The sequence below is a fragment of the Dipodomys ordii genome, unplaced genomic scaffold (genome assembly GCF_000151885.1).
Source record: "Dipodomys ordii isolate 6190 unplaced genomic scaffold, Dord_2.0 Scaffold13, whole genome shotgun sequence".
Classification (NCBI taxonomy): domain Eukaryota; kingdom Metazoa; phylum Chordata; class Mammalia; order Rodentia; family Heteromyidae; genus Dipodomys; species Dipodomys ordii.
In genome coordinates, this window is record NW_012267229.1 from 24154841 (window position 1) to 24176010 (window position 21170).

At 55.0% G+C, this 21170-nt stretch overlaps 1 protein-coding gene across 1 annotated transcript in view; it reads right to left on the reverse strand.

Moving 5' to 3' along the window:
* Cdh22 (cadherin 22, type 2) overlaps positions 1-21158 on the reverse strand; it is a gene marked incomplete at its 5' end in the record, with an annotated part of 68005 nt that extends 46847 nt beyond the window's left edge. The window contains 2 exons of the mRNA XM_013010731.1: positions 11606-11900; positions 21033-21158. Of these exons, the coding sequence (XP_012866185.1) occupies positions 11606-11900; positions 21033-21158 (421 nt within the window). The remainder of the gene's footprint in view (positions 1-11605; positions 11901-21032) is intronic.
* Positions 21159-21170: the final 12 nt, after the last annotated feature.

Sequence of the window (21170 nt, forward strand, 5' to 3'; positions counted from 1 at the left end):
AAGGCAGGCTCCAGTCACAGTTGTAATTCTAGCTACCCAGGAGGCTGAGATCTGAGGATCGTAGTTTGAAGAAAGCCTGAGTAGTGACGTTTGTGTAAGACTCTTATCATTTAACCAACAAGAAAGCCAAAAGTGGGCTGTGGTTCAAGTCGTAGAGGAAAAAAAAAAAAAAAAAAAAGCTAAGGGATAGTGGCCAACACATACACACAGAGACACAGACACACACACACAATCCTCTCTACTCTAGAAACATCTCAGGAATGCCGAGTGGCTTCTCTAATATTCCAGATGAGGGAGAGACTTAGCTGAGGACATGGCAGGATTTGAACCCAGGTCTGCAATGCCAATGCTGACAAAGCGCTTTGGGGGTTCCAGTGTCCACACAGGCAACAGTCACTTTGAGGGTGACCTGGTGTAGGGAGTCACAAACACTGTGGCTTATTAGAGACTTGACCTTGGGCACATCACAGAGCCCCTCTGTGCCTCAGCCTCTTCATTTGAGAAATGAAGGTGACAGTGCTACCGAGATCCTGAGATGGCCTGGAGAATTCAAATAGATTTCTGCATTCAGCACCAAGGACAGCGCCGGGCCTTCTCTAAGAACCCAATAAGCGCAGGTGGCTGTTGTCTCGGGTGGCAGCGCGTGCTTGTCTGTCACGGCACGGCAAGGCACGGTGTCTCGCTCGCAGGGCTTGGCGAGAGAAACTACACAAGGCGTCAGGCTCACAATGGCACCGAGAATAAACGGCGACAGTTGTAACTGCGATGAGGAAGCCAGCGTCTCCCCCTTGCTGATTTCCTCCCTCCCTCCCCTGCATTTGCAAGTCACAGTGCTGGGCTGAGTGACTCCCTTGGGACATGGCTAAGCCCCAACCACCCCCCTCCTCTCTCCCTGGCTGCATCCCAGGGACTCCCTCAGGGATGCTGGAGTCATCTCCCCAATCCGGGATTCTTTATTGCAGCCATTACAGTTAATGCCCGCATGTGGGGCCGGCGTAGGGTTGTAGGGTGGCCCTGCCACACACCCCTCCCATCTGCTCCAGCCAGCAGCAGCTCCCCAGAACCGGAAGACAAAGGGGTGCCAGGTTTGTGGTGGTTCTAAGGCCACCTTTCAGGTCAGCTTTGGCAGGTTTAGCAGTTGACAAAGTTACGATGTGCTATATCTCCCATGCCCATTTGGACCGCATAGTAACTCTGACACATTGGGGGGTGTCACACTTTACAGTGTTGGTGTAAACACCCTCATGATGGTCCAATTTCAAGCCACCAATGTGCTATTGGCTGGCCCACAAGACTTTCAAAATCAATATGTGACTCTTGCAAGCTGAAAGCCATGACTATATATTACTGTCCAATAATAATGATAAGCACAGATTATACTTATCGAATAACTACTTTGTGCTAGACACAATGATGTAAGCCCTTTACATGTATTATCTTGTGGAATTTACCCAAGAAAGGCTTGCAATAAGCCCTAATAAGATTTCTACTTAACGGCTGGGCACAGTGGCTCATGTCTATAATCCTGGCTACTTGAGAGGCAGAAGCCCACAGGATTGAGACCAGCCTAGGCCAAAGGTTATCAAGACCCCATGTCCGTCCACAGTTGGATGTGGTGGCCCATGTCTGGCATCTCAGCAATTTAGGAAGCACAAATATAGCCGAATCAAGATTCAGCCCAGGCTGATAAATCTGAGGCTCCATCCAAAACCAATAACTAACGCAAAAAGGACTGGGGATGTGGCTCCAGTGGGAGAGCACCGATCTAGTAAGTACAAGGCCTCGGAGTTCAAACTCCAGTACCATCACACAGAGGCTGGGTCAAATAGTGAACATCTTTGCACCTCACTTCCCTCTTGGGAACCTGTGAGAACTCAAATTATAGATGGCCGAGTTCAGCATCAAGGGCAGAGCCTTGGCTAAGTGCCCAGGTTAAGAAGTAGAGTTCTCCGTGCTTCTGTGTAGCACTTCTGCAGTCCAGACCGGCGTGGGCAGTGCTGGTCCCCTCACCCTGGGTTATGAGGACCTGGGACCCCAGGGCCTCCCTGGGGGAGATTACATTTGCAAAGGCCGCTCCTGGGAGAGCAGGAAAACCAGTGCTGCTCCACCTGGTCCTGTGCATGGGTCTCCTGGGAGCTTTAAAATGAAACAGCTGCTGAGCCCCGTCCCAGGCCAATTAAACAGGACCCATGGGATGGAGCCCAGGCAAGGGAGCTTATTTAAGCTCCAGTGAGTCTGGCACGTCTTCCGGGCTAGCAACACATGCCTGGACCTGGCCCCCTGGGAAATGGACGAGGAAACTGAGTTGTGGGGCAGGGTGGGGGTGGGGGTTGCTCAAGGACTTTCCAAAGTCACATCATCAGGAAAAAGTAGGGAAAGATTCTGACCTGAGGTCACACCAGGAGACGACAGTAAGTACACCGCATGCCACCTGGACTCCAGAGCTCCTTCCGGCAGTCTCCTAGAGGAGATGTCCCTCCCACTTCCAAGACCCTAGTCCTAAAGCCAGCTGCAATCCCAGCTACGTAGGAGGCACAAATAGGAGGACTGTGATCTGAAGCCCAGTCTAGGCAAAAACTTGAGACTCTATCTAAAAATGACTGAAATAAAACGGCGGGGGGGGGAGGGATGGGTGAAATGGCAGAGCATCTGTCTAGCAAGCTTAGGACCCTCAGTTCCAACATCACTGACTGTACTACAAAAAGAAAAAAGAAAAGAAAAGGACAAAGTCCTACCACATCCATCCTCACCCTGCACCATCAGTGAAGTCTCCCCACCTGTCTGGCCTTCAGGAAGGAGTATTTGAGTGGCCCACTATGAGTCTCTGAGACACTATGAGGATTACCCAGTTTAGGAGGCAGTTGATGGCTGGAGGCATGGTTCAAGTGGTAGAGCGCCTGTCTAGTAAGTGCAAAAATTGGAATTCAACTCTAGTCCCACCAAAACCAAGAGCAAGTCCTGGGCCCTTGGGTGTGTGGTGGATATCCAGGGGGGTTTACTGCTCCCCTTCTCTATATACTCAGGAGGCTCTTGGGGTGCATCCTTGGCCTGCATTCCCCTGGGCACCAGGAAGGCAGCGGGCTCCTCTACTCCCCTCATCTCCCGTGGATATGCCCAGCTCTGACACACCTTAACCTGGAGCAGAACTGGACCCGGTGTCCTGGCTTGTCTCCAAACACCGGTTCTTTGCCAGGTACACCTGAGACCACAGGTGGGTCTGCCTTCAGCTCCATGATGATGATGATGATGACGACGACGATGATGGTGGTGATGGTGACAGACTCTCATTCCAGCCTGTGCTGGCTGCAGGAACACCCCCAGCAGACGGGGTTTGGTCTATTCTTCTGGTAAACGGAGATAACGCTTTATCTCCTCTGCTCCCCAAGATGTGGAAGACCCCCGAATGAGAGGAAAGGGATGAAACCCATCGGAAAAGAACACAGCCTTCCTCCGAGGTGATCAAGGGTCCTTATTATGAAGATGCTGGTAATTATTATCATCCTGCTTCTTCCCTACCTCCTGGCTGCCCTGCTGCGTTCGGGGATACCCTCGACTCACATTTAGCTTCTCAAACATTTATAAAAATAAAAAAATGAGTCCCGCCCCCTGCTGCTGCTGGCGCTGCACAGAGTGCTTTCCATTAAAAATTAAAAACCACTTGTCGAGTGGCTCCATCCCTGGGAATGCTCAGAAAACACAGGAAACACCCCCCTTTCTCAGACTCCTCCTCCTCCCTCCCTCCCCTCAGCTTCCTCTTCAATCATCACTTATAATATGGCTGCTGGGCTGGGCTTGACCTCGCTTCTGGCTGCCCTGCCAGGTAGGGGGGCCCAATGTAGATGGATGACCCACAGGGGATGCTGGATGTGCCTGCCAGGAGGTGGCAGGGCCAGAGACAGGTGACAGAGGCTGTGACACAGAGGGGCGAGGTGGGAAAGCAGAGCAGAGCAGCCTAGGGGTAGAATGTGGGAGAGGAAAGGGGGGAAGTGGAGTCACTGACTCGGAGAAGATGAACAGAGACATCATGTCTGAAGTAGGAGGGGACAGTGGGAGTAGAGATGCGGAGCAGAAAGGTGACACCCCAACTCTTCTAGCATCCCATGTGCAGCCTGCCGGCTCTGCCCGCTCCTCACTTCCACGGCCCCCTGGGATTTAGTCTAGTGGCCTTGCTTGCTTGGGACAGCAACCTTCTAAGTACCTGCAGAGCCCCCTTCTGTTGGTGACAGAAAGTAAACCTTGTTGCTTATAACTTAGCTCATCACTTACCCAGCAACCACAGAATGCCTGCTACGCACCCCAAGGACAAGAAGGTGGCTCTGCACCCCGGTGCCGCGTGGGCACAGGGCCTGGCACCGAGATGGCGCTCACGGCGGTGAATGGTTTTGTTGATGGGGAGGGGGAGGAGTGGGCATGTTCCTCCCTGTCCCTAAGGCCAGGGCCTCTGCTCACCACCCCCCCACCAGAAACTCCTGTCCCATTTATCCCTCCCCGGCCGGGGGAGTGAGAGCCAGTGCTGTTGCTAGGCAAGGAGATATTGCACATATAGATCTTCCTGGACTTTAATTAAAAACATCTTTAGAAGTTGTCTCTGCAGAGGCCAGCGATTGATTCCTGGCTTGGGCCTGCGGGCTGCTCAGCCACACTCTCTCTGGCTGCTGACGGGACAATCTCCCACGCGGCTGCCGCTCTCTCCCGAACGGCACCCATGGGACACACCCTGCCTTCTGCCACCTTCTCCTTTCCTCTCTGCCATCTCCCCTCCCTCCCCAGGTCCTGAACTCAGAACTCAGACAGCCTGCTTTGCCATTTTTTTTCATTCACCTTCCCCTCCTGTGCCTCAGTTTCTTTAGCTATAAAACGGGGGTGTCTGCAGTTAGCCCAGGGGAGTCCCTTGGGAGGCCAAGGGTGCTCAGGGCTGGGAAAGGGAGTTCGCAGCTGGAAAGTCCTGAGCAAGGATTTGTCTCCCCAAAAGGACACCTGGAGGCTGAGCCCCATCCCTGGGGCTCCAGTCCCCAGCTCCTGGGTTGGTTCTGGTTCTCCTGCTTTCAATGTGGTGTTTCAGGCAAGCCTCTCTACCTCTCATTGCATTTATTTCCTTCTCTGCAAAATGAGGACAGTAATACCTGCCCTGCTCATTCCCCAGGACTGCGGGGATAAAGGGAAATCGCTCTATGAAAGCAGTGTTGGCTGATAGCTATTATTTAGTGAATGTCCCAAGCTGTACTACAAAACAGGCTTTTCCCATCCATTAAAGACGCTGCTCACAAAGGAATGGGACCCACGAGCGTGTGGCGGTGGCGGCGGCACAAGTCCCTGTCCATTTCCACAGTCCATGGAGCCCCAATCCCACGGTCCAGCAATGCCAGTCCTAGGGGCCTCATTGCCACCACATTCTCCCTCTTTCGCTCCAAACAGACATCATTAATCCATCATGGCACCCCTTTCAGCTGAGCCTGAGTGCCACTTTCCATTCCACCATACAGCTCTACAGCCACTGGCACAGATGGAAGTGACTCCTGCCCTCTGGGATGGGGGTAGTGCCCTGCTTCCCCTCCAGACCTCGCACAGGGCAGCAGCGTTCACTGACTCAGAACCAGCTACTCTAAGTTTTCTACTTCAATGGGTCTCTACACCAAGGCCATTGGGGGTGGAGCTAGGGGACTCATCCCTGTAAGCCCTACAGAGCCCAGTACACGGGAGGCCTTGTACACCATGGGTGCTAATAAACATGGGTGGATTCCATTCAATTACTTATCTTTAAATCCTTGGCAGTGCCTAGGATAAAGGAGCAGCTAATAAATGTGTACTGAATTAAATCTCTCATTCCTGTATCCTCAATAGGCCCGAGAACAGGGGCTTGTACACAGCTGGCATCAGTAAGTGGGGAGATCCCAACGGCTATGGGAGCACACTGCAGGAGGAACGCGCTGTCCACCGCCCAGGTCATGACGCCTCTGAATGGTGGTCCAGGCCAGCTCTCCTCCGCTGGCTCCAGCTCTAACCTCTCTCTCCAGAAACGGGTCTCTAGCCCCGTCTCTCCCCACAGTTCCCAGTAGGTGCATCCAACCTAACACACCCAGGGGGCTACTTGTTCTTTCTTTGTCTTCAAGGAATGTGGTCTTCATGGAGCTTTCTGCCTCCATCGTGGTGGCATCATTCCTTCCAGTTCTCTGGTCTCCTGGGCCAGCACTCCTGCATCCCAGGCCCTCCCGGACCCCAATCAACAGCTGGATGCCAGCTGCCCGCCTTCACCAGTGGCCTTCATTCTGCACCACTACCCGTCTCCTCCTCACTCCTCCCCCTCCTTCCCACCTTGCCCAGCGCCATCGCCTATCGCATGGGCAGCCAGCATCGCCCACCGGCAGCCAGGGCATCTCTTTAGACCCTGTCTCGCCCAGATTACAACACAATCCTCCAGGGCTGCCACAGCCTGTGGGATTCTTGAACTAACCGGCCTTCCTTCCTTCCCTGCCTTCCTTCCTCTCCCTCCCTCCCCTTCCTCTCTTTCCCTCCCCTTCTTCCTGTTCTTCCTCCCTCCCTCCCTTCCTCTCTGTCCTTCCCTTCCTTCATCTCTCCCTCGCTACTCTTCCTTCCTTCCTTTCCTTCCTTCCCTCCCTCCTTTTTACCCTCCCTCCATCTCTCCCTCCTTCCCTCTCTCCCTCCCTCTCTCCGTTCCTTTCCCTTCCCTTCTTTCCCTCTCTCTTCCCCCCTCCTTTCTTCCCCCCTCCCTCCCTTCCGCACAGTACTTGGGTTTGAACTCAGGGCTTCATGCTTGCTCGTCTGGCACTCTACTCCTTGAGTCATTCTGCCAGACATTTTGCATTGGTTGTTATCTCTCTCTCTAAACCCAGGCCAGCTTGGATACTGTGATCCTCCTATTTGTGCTTTCCTTTGTCATTGGTTGAGATAGTCTCTCAAACTTTTATGGCCTCCCATGGATCTCTGCCTCCCATGTAGCTAAGATTACAGGCCTGAGCCACCCCTCCTGGCTGCTGGTCTGTCTTCTTAGGTGTTCAGATACTCTTCCCCCTCCATTCACGCCTCTTCACAGTGACCTCCTGGCTAGCCCACAAATGTGACAAGCCCACTGCACCTCAGGGCCTTTGCACTTGCAGTTTCTTGTGCCTGGAACATTCTCTTTCTGGCTCTATAGTTCTCCAAGTGAGACCCACAGTAGGCAGCGTGGCCAGGAGTTCGTAGCTTTCACACCACAGGACGCCATCCATCTGCTCATTCATTTCCTCCCTGTCGTCATAGAGGGGCTTCCTAAGGATGCCTGGTGGCTGGAATGGCATGGGGCATAGAGTGGTCACTCAATAAGTATCTGTGGCCTGAATGAACCCCCTCCATTCTCACAAGGAGGGCAGGGCCAGGCCCAAGGTTGTGTGGGCACGGGGAGGCCGGGCCCCCTCCTTAGAAGCTAGCCCCCCCCCACTTCCTTCGCCTTTTAAGCTCTGAGTGGTTTAATTTGCGCACGGCTGCCTTTCATGTCCCAAGCCGCGCCCCGGCTCCCTCTGATCTGCCGGCCGCTGGGCCCCACTGCCGCTTGTCCGCACCGCCCTGCCCAGCCCGGATCAGGAGGCTCAGTAATTGTGACTGATTTTCAAAGCATCCCGGAGTTCCTGCGTGCGCCCGGCTGTCAGATCTGCTTCCCTTTCAAAAAAGTTGCTCAAATGAAATAAACTAATTTAATTTCTGCCTCTTCCCTCTCCCTCTTGGGTTCTCCCGGCTTGTCCAAATTGAGTCACCCGGCCTTCCTTTCTTCTAAGTGTGATGTGGGAGCTGGCGGGCTGGGAGAGGGAGGTGCGGCTGGAACTCGAGCCAGGGCTTCCCACCATCCGTGTGACCTTGGATGAGCCCGGCCCCTCCTGGACCCAGTGTCCCTATCTGTGAAATTTAAGGATCCTTGTACCTCTAACAATCCGGGGGGAAGGAAGGGGGGACAGGCATGGGCGGGGGTGGGGAGCCCAGCCGCTGAGCATTCGCAGGCTTCCCAGGGACTGGGTGCATCTTTCCCTCCCTCTTGGCCTGAGTATTCCCATCTGCTCAGCCCTACACTGGAGCCCCAGGGAGGGAGAAGTAGGGATGGACAGGAAGTAAAGGACAGACAGGCCACTGCAGTGGCTGTGGGAGGAACCTGTTCTCCATTGTGAGGTAGTTTTTGTCCTATTGGTACCGGTTCTGAGCCTTGAACTCAGGGCCTGGGCCCTGTCCCTGAGTTTTTTCACCCAAGGCTGGTGTTCTACCACATAAACCACAGCTCTACTTCCATCTTTTTGGTGGTTAATTGGAGATAAGGGTCTCACGGATTTCCCTGCCCATGCTGGCTATGAACTGTGATCTTCGGCTCACAGCTTCCTGAGTAGCTACAATTACAGGCATCAGCCACCACCAGCGGTATCTGGTATCACGGACTCCCTCCCAGCTCCAAAGGTGAGCAGCAGCTTTCAAAAGCCAAGTTGGAGCTGGGTGCTGTTGGCTCATGCCTGTAGTTCTAGCTATTCCTAGCTACTGAGGAGGCTGAGATCTGAGGATCGTGGCTTGAAGCCAGCCCAGGCAGCAAAGTCTGTGAGACTCAGATCTCCCACAAACGACTCAGAAAAAGGCAGTGCTGTGACTTAAGTGGTAGAGCACTAGCCTTGAGCAAAAAGAATCTCAGGGACAGAGCCTAGGCCCTGAGTTCAAGCCCTAGGACCAGCAAAAATAAAATAAAATAAAAAAAGACAAGTTGGCCTGGGTTCCTCTTGCCTGCTTGCTGCCTGCTTCCCTTGATCCTTTCAGATATGAACTCCATTTCCCCTTTAGTGACCGCACTCACCACCTTCCTGGTGGTCGGTTTGAAGCAAAGGCAGACAAGACCAGGTCTTCTTAGGGCAGAGTTTAAGTGAGGAGCGGGGCTGCAGGGCTGGGCTGGGGGAACGTGGGCCGCCTCTGGCTTCCTGTGTGACCTTTGACGTGGGGCCTGCCTCTCTGAGCCCATTCCTCCATTTGCACAATCAATTTCTGCATTCTTGCTGGGTTCGCTCTTCAGTTCCAGGTGCCCTGGCTGCTGACAACGTCCAAATTGATCTCAGCCGCCCAGACCTCCCCACCGACCCTGCCCTCCCAGCCACTGCCTGTTCAAAGACCTGCGCTGGACTAGCAAGGAAGGACTGAAACCACACCCCCACCTCCCCTTCATCTCCCCGTCTGCTCCTCCTGCTCAGCAAATGGAACTCACGTAGGTCAAATCCCCACTGTCATCTTAGAGAGCTTTCCCCCTCTCTCACACCCCCAGCCCATTAGCAAACACTTTCAGCTCTGCTTTCAAATGGTAGCCACAAAGCCAACCTCATCTCTACACCTCCGTGGGTGCCACCGAGCTCCAAGTCACCACCACAGCCCATCTTGGCAACTGCCCCAAGCACAATCTAGTCCTGGCCCTGTCCGACCACATCCAGGGAGCAGCTGCACGAAGCTGGCAAAACTTAAGCCAGAAGCCAGGTGTTGGTGGCTCACACCTGTCATCCTAGCTACTCAGGAGGCTGAGATTTGAGGATTGCAGTTCAAAGCCAACCCAGGCAAGAAAGTCCATGACACTCTTATCTCCAATTAAGCACCAGAAAACCAGAAGAGGTGTTGTGGCTCACGTGGTAGAACACCAGCCTTGAGTGAGAAAACTCAGGGACAGGGCCCACACCCAGAGTTCAAGCTCCATGACTGACCAAAAACAAAAACAAAAAACAAAATTTAAGCCAGATCAGCTCATGCTTCTGAACAGAATCCTCTGGCTTGCTCAGCATAAAAAAGCAAAGCCCTGGTTTTGATCATGGCGGTATAATCTGATCACCTTGCTGCTTTTCTTCAACCCCAGGGCCTTTGCATACACTGTTCCCTCTGCCCGAAATGCTCCTCCAGGGAGCATTGCTTTAATGTCACATCCTCACAGTCATTGATTATGTCACTGTCTGCCTGTCTTAGCTAGAGTATATTCTTCACAACCTCAGGGGGGATTGTCTTACTATGGCCCCAGTGCTAAGCACATAGTAGGCATTCAACGAACAGGCACTAAATCAATGGATACATAAATACACTCCAGCAGACGCACAGCATGTCACAGGAATAAATGCACAGGTCTTAAATGGCCCCCGTCAAGTTGTGCGTGTGCACACCCATACTCGGATGTGGGCAGCACAGGTTCCCCGAATGCACAGGTGCACCATTCTCCTGGTGCCCTTCATCCAGCCCTACCTGCTGGCCACCTTTCCTCTATCACACTGCACAACGCACACTGCCTACAAGGCATCAGATTGGGGAACCTGGGCAAGCTGACCTGGAGGCCCCTTCCCCCAGAACCCTGCCTGGCCTCTACCATGCAGCCCAACAGCTGGAGGTCCAAGAGAGGCAGCCCTGAGCCTGGGCTACAGCAGGTTGCGTTGGGCCTGGTCTAGGACCTATGCTGCTGTTCCTTGTGGCTCTCGGCTGACCTGAACTCAGACAATAGGGCAGAAGGTAGCAGCTTACTGGTCACTCCATGATTGCCAGAGCCCAGGAGCCCAGGATAAGGGGGCCCCATTGTCTAGACAGCTATCTGGGTCCCACGGCCTCTAGTCTCAGTGCGCTGTGGGTGCCCGTGTTCTGAGTGGGCTGTGTCTCATGGCTTCTGGCAGATGGGTGTTTTGGAACATCTGATTCCTTCTCTACTTGTACAGCTGTGTGCTGCACCGCTGGTTACATAACATGCCCGCAGATGTGCTCCCAACTCTGTGTCTGGGTCTCAGGGTCCCTCCGGGCCTCCCTGGGGGCCCCCAGCAATGGGTCTTAAAGAAATGGGGCTTCCTTGAGTGTAGTGAGCAAAGCGGTCTGCGTGGTGATCATGCCTGCTGGCCCAGGCTGAGCACGGGAGTGTCTGCCTGGGGCTCTCCCCGTGCCCAAGCAGGTGGCTGGGCACACTGACGCTGTGTCCTGTGTGGCTATTATATCCAGGTAGAAGTGGTGGCCAGGTGTGAGGCCCGACCCCATCGAGGCTGGGGCTGGTGTTTAGTTCCTTGTGCCTGGAGACAGAATGGCATCTGAGTGGGAGTGTGTCCCGGGGCAGGTTGAACTTTCTAGAAGGGGCACAGTGGCACCTGTGTGTGTGTGTGTGTGTGACTGGTCTGGAGGCTGTCTGTGTGTGAGGTGGTGTCTCTCCATGGCTGTGCACTTGTAGATGTGTGTGTGACCACGGGAGAAGCGTGCCTCGGTATCCATGTGTGTGGGGACCTGGCTGAGGTCAGGGGGTGTGCAGCTGGGGCTACGTCTGGCCTCAGTGGACACCTGGGTTCTGGTCTACCACCACCACCACTTTCCCCCCTTCCCCAGGCCTGGGGCAGCATATCTGCCTATTCTGTGGCTCTTGTAGGCTCTTAGCAGAGCTAGGCAGCCCCACGGTGGGGAGAGGAGGGAAGAGGCCCCGCCTCCTCCACCTCAGGCCCCGCCCCTCCCCCACAAGCCCTGCCCCTCCCACCCGCCCCTGCTCTAGGCCCGCCTTCCCTACATCAGGCCCCGCCCCTGACCATCAGGCCCTGCCTTTCCCACCCTAGGCCCCGCCCCTCCTCCACCCCGGCCCCGCCCCGGCCCCGCCCACCTGTGGGCGAGAGCTCCGCCACGCTGCCGATGTAGGGGCCGTGCAGGAAGCGCGGCTCGCTGTCGTTGATGTCCTGCACCTTGATGATGAACTCCGACTCGGGCTCCAGCAGCCGGTCGGTGGCGCGGTCTCGAGCCTGGGCCCGCAGCGTGTAGAAGGTTTTCTGCTCCCGGTCCAGGCGCTCCATGGCGTGGATGTCGCCCGTCAGCTCATCGATCAGGAAGATGGTCCCGGCGCCCTCGCCGGAGATGGTGTACTTGATGGCCCCGTCACCCTCGTCGGAGTCCGAGTGGATCTGGGGAGGCAGGGTGGTTGGCCGGTGGAGGCGAAGGCGGACCCCAGGCCTGCCGAGCCCCGGGCTCCACTCTCCCTTCTAGAAAGGTCTCTGGGCCTGTCCCCCTGGCCGCCACCTCAGCACCTCGCCCAGCCTTGCGGGAGGCGCACAGAGCACCTGCTGTCCCGGCCACACCCAGCTCAGCCGCAGCAGGAGTGAGGGGGCGGCTTCCGGTCTGCCTCTAACCATGCCAGCGGCTTCCGGTCTGCCTCTAACCATGCCAGCGGCTTCCGGTCTGCCTCTCTAACCATGCCAGCGGCTTCCGGTCTGCCTCTAACCATGCCAGCGGCTTCCGGTCTGCCTCTCTAACCATGCCAGCGGCTGGCTCATGGCGGCTCTCTGGGCTCTAGGCTCCAGGGCTATTCGCGAGGGGGCTCAGGACTTGGGGCAGCGCGTGGGTGAAGGATGGAAAGGGATGGCGGAGGACAGGGATGCTGTTGTCGCGTGCCTGCCATGCACCAGGCATTGAGCTGAGCCCCGTGCATACGCCTTACACCAAGACTCTAAAACAGGCCTTCCTTTTCCTACAAGGATGAAGTGGGAGGACGCGCTGGACCACATCAGGAACTGTCTGGCTCCGGAATCTGGGCTGCCTCGCTCTGCCCTAAAGCTCACAGAAAGGGAGAGGCGGTGCAGCCTGGCTAAACCATGGCTCGGACATCCGCCTCCGGTGTGCCTTTGTACGAGTTGCTAGGTCTCTCTGGGCCTGTGGCTTCAAGTGTGACATAGCAATCATAACAGCATGTCCTCCTGGAGGAGCCAAGGGGCTTCCTGAGTGACAAGCCCCTAAGGCGCTCGCTTAGCAGCTGCCTGGCACAATGGCACATGCAATAAATATCCAAGAGCCAGCGTGGCAGGGCGTGTTCCATGGAAAGCCCGCAGAAGGGAACACCCAGCCAGGTAGGCGCAAGGTGGACTGGGTTGCAGGAGGGGAGGGGGGAGCTGAGCATTGAGGTAGAAAAGAAGAAGGACTGTTTATGCAAATATGCAAAGACTTATGCAAATACTTTCACCACCAATACAACTCATCTGTGCCAGCTGAAAACCTGCCCTGTCCCACACATAAAAAGCGTGCAATAGGTAGTAACTTTGTTATTCTTCTTTTTTTTTTTTTTTTTTTTCTGGTCGTGGGGCCTGAACTCTGGGCCTGGGCGCTGCCCCTGAGCTCTTCAGCTCAAGGCTAGCGCTCTACCACCTGAGCCACAGTACCACTTCCAGTTTTTTCTTTTTTGCTTATGTGGTGCTGAGGAATCGAACCCAGGGCCTTGAGCATGCAAGGCAAACGCTCTACCACTGAGCCACCTTCCCAGCCCTTGTTATTATTCTTATGAGATAGTCATTCAGTATAACTGCAATTTCCCTCTGGTAGTGCTAGGTGCTAGACCCCAGGCTGTTTTCACTACACTGAGATGGGGGGAGGGGTAGGGGAGGACGGGGAGGAACCAGCAAGAAATGGTCTGCAAAAACAAAACCAGAAAACAACAACAACAACAACAAGCCTGGCACTGGTGGTTCATGCCTGTAATACTAGCTACTCAGGAACTGGTACCTGAGCATCAAAATTCAAAGCCAGCCTGGACAGGAGAGTCCATGAGATTCTTATCTCCAATTAACCACCAGAAAACTGGAAGTAGCCTTGTGGCTCAAAGTGGTAGAGTGCCAGCCTTGAGCAAAAGGAGCTCAGGGACAGTACCCAGGCCCTGAATTCAAGCCCCACAATCAGCAGAAAAAATATGTATCAGTGAATGTCCTGTTGCCCTCTGTGTTTCTGTGGAGATGGGCATTAAGGAGACCATCTCTAAGACCCATTTTGGGGTCCCCTTTGTCATGAACCCAATCCCCCCCACATACACCCCAAGTACAACAGGTGCCAGGGAGCTGGGGATGGGGGAGGAGAGCCTGCCCCCTGCCACGAGGGAGGAACCGGGGCGTAAATTCTACTGGTGGAACTTGGTGTCTGAAAGGTGGATTATAGAAGTGCCATTTGGAAGATTGAATGGCTCATAAACATTTTCATATTTCATTAGCCGATTAATGGGCATCTCTCTCCTTTTTGGCGAGTCTGCTGATTCTCAGCAGAAATCGCGGGGAGTAAATGGAGGCGTCGGGTGGAAGCTTTCCGGGTCCCCGTCCTGTTATAGATTGCCCCAATTAATGCCCGTCCCGAGCTCTACTGAGAAGCCTTCTTCCTGTCCAGTTACTGTTAATAGATTTCTCATAAGTGGCTGGACTGTAAAAACCTCATAACTCAGTTTAATGCCCCCAATAAAATTATCTCAGGACGTCGGCCCTGAATCATCGGCGGTGGCGAGGATGAGATCTGTCTCTCCTTCTCACAGTTTCTGCTCTCAGTCCTCCTTTGGCAGGGGGTGGGGGATGGGGAGATGGGGGGAGGGTTCTGCTCCACCCACAGACCTGTTGCCTACTGAGCTAAGTGGCACACCATGTGGTGGGGACAGATGCGGGGGGGGGCACCGCTGTGTTCTCACTGGCCACGCACCCTGCCCAGGAAACACGCTACTACATTTCTGATGTGAAACACAATGCACAGAGAGGGCAAACCATTTGCTGCATGGTACAGCCCTGCTAAACTTCAAACTCCAGTGCTCACCGATTGTCCATAGTCTGCCTCTGAGCCTGGTTTTCTCACACAAGGAATCAGATCGTGCATGACCTGACCACAGGTAAGGAGTTACTGAGTGCTGAGCGCTCTGCCACCCAGGACCCTCTCAGTCACCTGGGTCTCCATGCCTGCCCTGCAGCCCTGGACATTTTCACTCAGCTCTTGGGCAGGCGGGACTTACTTCTTGGGGAGGAGTGGAAAGGAGGGAAGAGGAACAGGGATGATGTCATGGATGTTCTGTGAAGCATGATGCTCGGGGAGCTCACGCTGGGGTCCCAGGGGCTGCTCCCTGGGGACTGTAGAGTCACGCAGGGCCGAGCGGCCTGGGTGGGGGAAGCAGAGCTCAGCACTGTGGATCTGAGCGGGGCCCGGCTCTGCTCCTGAGCGGAGAGGGCGCTTGGCCCTGTACTCGCTAGATCATTTCTCAGCTGTAAGCTGAGCAACAGCTGAGGGTCAGACGTGCCACAGACTGTCGGCAAGAATTCTGGCCTGACTTGGTGGAGTATGAAAATGGATCTGAACTTGCAGGGGAAGAGCCTGATGGGCCCGGGTGGCGGTGGGGGGGAGGGAGGTCCCTGGGCATCAGCTCCGTCTGAGTACCACGTCCACAGCAGAGGATGAGGGAGGGAAGCGGGAAGGAAGGGCTGCAGCTCGCTGCTGAGCCACAAGGCTGCCGAGTGGCCACCTTGACACCAGTCTTGCCCTGACCCCGATGGGCCACGGCCATCAGTGGCCTCTTCTTGCTGAGCTTCCATGTCGTCATTGGGAAAGGGACCTCAAGTCACAAATCAAGAGGCAGAGTGGCCTTGAAGTCCAGAGTCGCTGCCGCCAGCATTGGCTCTGCCAGGGACCTGTTGCACGGCCTGGACAAGCAGCTTCCTCCATCTAAGCCTTGCTTTCCCCATGTGTAAAGGGGGCCGGCATCACTTCCCCACGGGCTGCAAAGATCCTGAGATGTATGGGGGCTCCTGGCACACGTAGGCGCGCACCCCCCTTTCCCTCCCTGGCCTCAGAAGGGATTACAGCCGCACCCCAACTCCCTGCACAGGACCAGACGCAGCCCTGGCTTGCTGAGCGGGGGCCTCCGCCAGTGCCTCCCACCAGCCCCGGGCCCTGCCCAGCACACGCACCTCTCTCCACACCCCCTGAGCACCTCATGGTGGCACACCTCTGTCCCCGGCTGTCACACGCCACCGTGGGCTGTTAAGACCAATTCTGCTGAGCACCTAGTGCCCGGCACATGCCAGGTACCCTGATGGCAGCCACAGGGAAAACACAGGTGTGGGAAAGCTGAGCATGTGCTTGCGTCATGCATGGGCATGTGCGTGTGCGCACATGCCATGCGGACACACGTGCAAATGTGTATTGCAGTGTGAACCTGTGTGCATGGGTGTGAGCGTATGTGTAAATGCGTTGCATATGCAGGCGCACATGCGTATGTGTGGATCTGTGAGAGCGTGTGTGTGTACATTTGTACACACATGTTTGCATGTACACACATGCATGAATTATGCATAGCCAATTGGTTATGGCTGTGTATACATAGGTGTGAGAACATGCATATGTGTGAGTGCATTGTGTGTGTGCATGCACGGGTGTGCACACAGCATGAGGTTGCACGTTCCTCGCGTGCAGAGCAGATGGCTGTCGGTGCCTACCCCTGCAGCACCCAGCCCAAGCCTGGCAGCAAACGCTGAATAAATGAGCACGAACACCACAGCACCCTCCTGGGATTTCGAGAAGCTGGTCTGGGCTCTGTCCCCAGGCACGTGAGCTGAATGGGGAGGATGGTTACTGAGTACCTGTAATGTTCAGGAAAGTTCTACACTCTGTACCATTTATCTCTGGATGTCTTGTATTGATCCTGCAACTGACTTCCAGAGGCCCAGAGAGGGCCCACATCCTACCCAAAGTCACACAGCTGAGAAGGACACCCAGAGGCTGGGGAGACATAGCCTGGTTCTTAGCATGGCATCTAGTATGCCTATCCTCCCTCCACCTCTCCCCCACCTGCCAAGGGCCTCGGTCATAAACAACAGGAAAACACCAAAGTAATGGCTTCCCTTCCCAGGGGGCTGAAAAGTGGGATTTACAAGGCCATTAATTACTTCCTCCTAATTAAATCAAAATTAAATGCGAGCAGAGGTACGTTTTCCTTATTAAAGACAATTAAACGGACAGCGAGGCTACGCAAATAAAACGAGTCTGGGACTTCAATGGAAAGCAAAACGAGTCTGGGACTTCAACAGAAAGCAAATCAAATAATAATAATTTTTTTCCAAAAAAGCCTCCCCCAGAAGGCACGAGGTCTGCTCATGCCCCACGTTCCTCGTAAACCAGGAGTTCATCAATTTCCTTTAAATATTAGCAACTTAATTAAATCTGCGCTCCTCCCCACTCTAATCCTGCCGTAGATCTAAAATAGAGCTCACCGCCCACAGAAGTTGGTCCTAAGTGCTGACCCTATAATTCTATCTTTAATTTTTTTTTCTTTAAAAATCCTACAAAATCCACATCCAGCTTTCCAAAAGCCTCGGGGGAAATTACAGTTCGGAAAAGGGATTAGTCCAAGCACCCGGATCTTTGGAGGTGCTGGGGTTGCCGTTGGAAGGTCCATGGCGGGGGGGGGGGGAAGGCCCGGGGGTGTGAGCCATGGGGGCCGGGCGACCGCCACCCAGCTTCCTGCGGGCGCCAGCAGGAGCCCTGCGTGAGTGATGGAGAGGGAGGCCCTGTGAAGTAGGTTACGGTGGGCGCCCGGGGTTCACTCAGCCTGGTGCTGTTGCTAAGCTACCTTTGCAATCCGACAAGGACGGATGCTCAGAGCAGCTCCCTGGAGCGGGGACCAGGAAGCCACGGATGCACTGAAACCACGGAGAAGTCCTCTCTCCTTGAAGAGCAAGAAGCACAGTATGAGTGTGTGTATGCACGCATGCACGCACACATGTGCACACACATGAACTCCTATATGGGTGGCTCGATGGACAAGGGAAACGTGCTTAAAAAAAAAAAAAAAAAGCCCGGGCTCACATGTTGAAGGTGATGACAGTGTCTCTCAAATTAGTAGTGAAATTCTGGGGTGCCAAGAAGGCTTTGGGGCCCCAGGGCAGGCTTCCTAGAGTGTGTGGGTGCAGTGTGCACACCAGGGTGTCCAATTGTGGACACGTGCCTAGCACAGAACAAGCCACGGGGCTCTGCTAGGTTCTGACTTGGGGAAACTCACCACAGTCGTTTGAGCAGGTCTTAGCAATACCCCACTCCACAGACAAGAAAACTGAGGCACAGAGAGATGAGAGATGTGGCCAGGCAGACGGGTTATGAGCAGAGTGGGCAGGCCCTGGACATCCGCCGAACCACACACACACACGACCCCTTCAGGAGGAAGTGTGCTTGGGGAGTGGAGTGCAGTGCCACACACACCTGTAATCACGGCTAATACTTGGGAAGCAGAAATGGGAGGATCGTGGTTTGAGGCTAGCCTAGGCCAAACATTAGTAAGACTCCATTTCAGCAACTAAGTTGAGTCTGGGGGAAAACACCTGTCATCCCAGCTACCAAGGAGACACAGTAAGAAGTTCCAGGTCTGAACAACAACAATAAAAAGCATCCTATCTGAACAATAACCTAAAAAGGAAAAAATTGCTGCGGGTATGGCTCAAGCCGCAGAATGCCTGCCTAGCAAGGATGAAGCCTTGACTCCAACCCCAGTACTGCAAAATGGAGAGGAAAGGAGGGAGGGAGGAAAAACGGCGTCGGGCAGATGTTGGCAAAAAGACAGGGACTTCCCCCTCCCTGCAAACCCTGCTTTCTTGTAGGGGGCCTGGAGGACGGGGAGCAGGAGGGAGAAGGGGGAGCAGGGGAGGGAGACAGGGATGGAGGAAGATGTCCAGAAACCATAAAGTACCCAGATGTTGCCAGCGGCTTCAAGAGGCCACAGGGAGGAGGGAGAGGCCCCAGGGCCCACCCAGTGCCCTGGGATTCTTGACTTGAAGTGGACAGAGAGTTAGCGTCTGGACACTGTGTTCTCTGTATGTGGGTGTCAGGACTGGGGCTTGAATTCAGGGCCCAGGTATTACTCCTGAGCTTTTTGGCTCAAGGCTGTCACTCTACCACTTGAGCCACAGCTCCAAAGTCTCACAGACTTTCCTGTCCAGTCTGGCTTCCAACCACGATCCTCACATCTCAGCCTCCTGAGTATCTAGAAGGCCCGATGTGAGCCACCTGTGCCTGGCAAGGCACTGCTGTTCTTGGTTGATGCTATTGCATGTAAGCCATTTGGCTTTGGCACAAACTTTCCCCCCAGGCCTCAGTTTCCCCTACAGACCAAGGCAGGACTTAGTGGGCCCTCCACTTCCAACCAAGCCTCAGTGTGGGCCTGCCCACTGCTGTGGAGATGAGCCAGGCTGGGGTGTGCAGATGCAGGGGGCAAATCATGGGCTGCTTTTGTGCCTTTCTCTGGGATTGTTGGGGGCAGCTTTGACCTGAGGTCAGAGGCCCTCTCAGTATCCCTGGGGTTCCCCTGGACCCTCACTTTTCCTCATGCTGTGAGACCTCAGCCAGGTCCACCAGGCTTGCACCCCTTTCTCACCAGGGGCCCCCAAATCCCCAATCCACTCCCACCTGGGCCTCCTCATCCACAGGGGGGAGCACGGACCTCTGCCCCTCACAGATGGAGGATTAAGTACTTCATCGGGGAACCATAAAAACAAACCTTGAACAAACAAGGTGCAGGCCAGCCGCTCGCTCGGGATGCTCTGTTTCCTTTAACCCTCTGCAACCTCGGGAAGGGGGCTCTTGAAACCCGTGGTTAGAGACGGGGAGACAGAGGAAGTTGATGAAGGCCGAGCATGGGAACCGGGTAGCAGGACCGGCCTCAGACTCCATGTCCTGCTCCAGTGCGCCTGCGTGCTGAGCTACTTTCCATGGGCTCACCTCCCTCCTTCCTCACCCCGTCCCCCCATTCCCCGGCCCCTGGCCTGGAGCCTGCAGCCCCTGACCTGCCACTAGATTGCTGGCCAATCCTGGGCAGAGGCCCTAAGCCCTCCTGAGCTCCCTCTGTCAGATCTACAGATTGCTCAGATCGCCATGTCTAGACCACAGGAAAGCTGCATTTCCTATAAGCAAACCTTAAGGTTTACGTCCAGACCTTTCTCCTGTGAAAGCCTGGTCCCCGAGCCTCTGAACCACTCGGCCATCAGCCCTGGATTCTTAAACTCATTTCAGCACACAGGGAGTTCTGGAGCTGGCTTCCCAACTGCCAATCAAAACATCCTGCAAAGCTGATTGGCCTTATTGCAAATCAGAGACCACCCACTTTCATCCCACAAGCACTCCACTGCTGATAAATCCCTTCATGAGGCAGGTCTCCAAGTCCTTGCCCTCTTCTCCATTAGCTGGATGAACTCCTACTCATACCTCAAACCCTGTTTCAGGTGTTTTCTTCTCTAAGAAAGCCAGCCAATAGCACCTTCCTCAGTGCCTGTGAAGTTCTGGGTGCTTATATGTGTAGGCTTTAATTCTATACCAACATCTCTGTCATTCTGGGGACCCCCAAATGACAGAGGCTGGGGCACCCTGCTAGGGACAGGAATCGAATGAATGAATGAATGACGTTCTTCTCAGCCTCAGTTCTTTGTACTCTCAGAGCTCAGATCTCCAGCCTGATCACCCAGCATTTTCTCAGAGAGTTTGGAGAGCTGGCTTTCATTCACTCCTTCCTTCTTTCAGTGGACAATACGTGAACTGTTTCTGAGGGTTATAACAGCAGAACAAGCCCAGCCAGGCAGACAAGACTCACAGGACGCACATAGCCAAACCCAGCCATGCATAATTAAAGCCAAGGGGGTGGGGACGGAACCAGGGGCCTCAGGGGACAGGTGAAGGATGGGGGGCCATCTACCTGGGCCTGGGGCTTCTCTGAGGGAGTGGTATTGGAGCTGAGGCCTAGTTTGAGTGGAAGGGGTCTGGTGTGCAGAAGCAGGAAGGAGCGGGTCCGGAGGAGGGGGGCAGGGTGGGCGGAGGGGGGGCATGGCCTGGCACAAGGGCATCAGTGGGACAGGAAGGCAGAGGGAGGGAGCCCCCAGTTGATCTCAGGAGGAGCCTGGCTCAGCCCAGGGCCTTGTGGGCAGCTACCATGTTGGGACAGGACTACAAACTTGGGCACAACTGCATCCTAGGGCACAATTAAAGATTAAAAAGGGCTGGGTGCCAGTGGCTCAAGCCTGTCATCCTGGCTACTCAGGAGGCTGAGGTCTGAGGATCAAGGTTCAAAGCCAGCCGGGGCAGGAAACTCCGGGAGACTATTATCTCCAATAAACCACAGAAAACCGGAAGTTGCGCCGTGGCTCAAGTGGTAGAGTGCTCGCCTTGAGCTGAAGAGCTGAGGGACAGCGCCCAGGCCCAGAGTTCAAGCCCCACCACCAACCAAAACCAAATTAGACTAGAATGGCCAAGGAGGGCCGGGCCCGCGTTACCTTGCCCACGTAGAGGGGCTCCGTGCCCGTGTACTCTTCCACCACGAAGAACTGGTTCCACACCCAGCCTCGCTTCACGCGTGCGGTGCCCGGCGCGCCGTCCTGCGGGGCGCGGGTGGGCGTCGGGGCGGGGGCCGG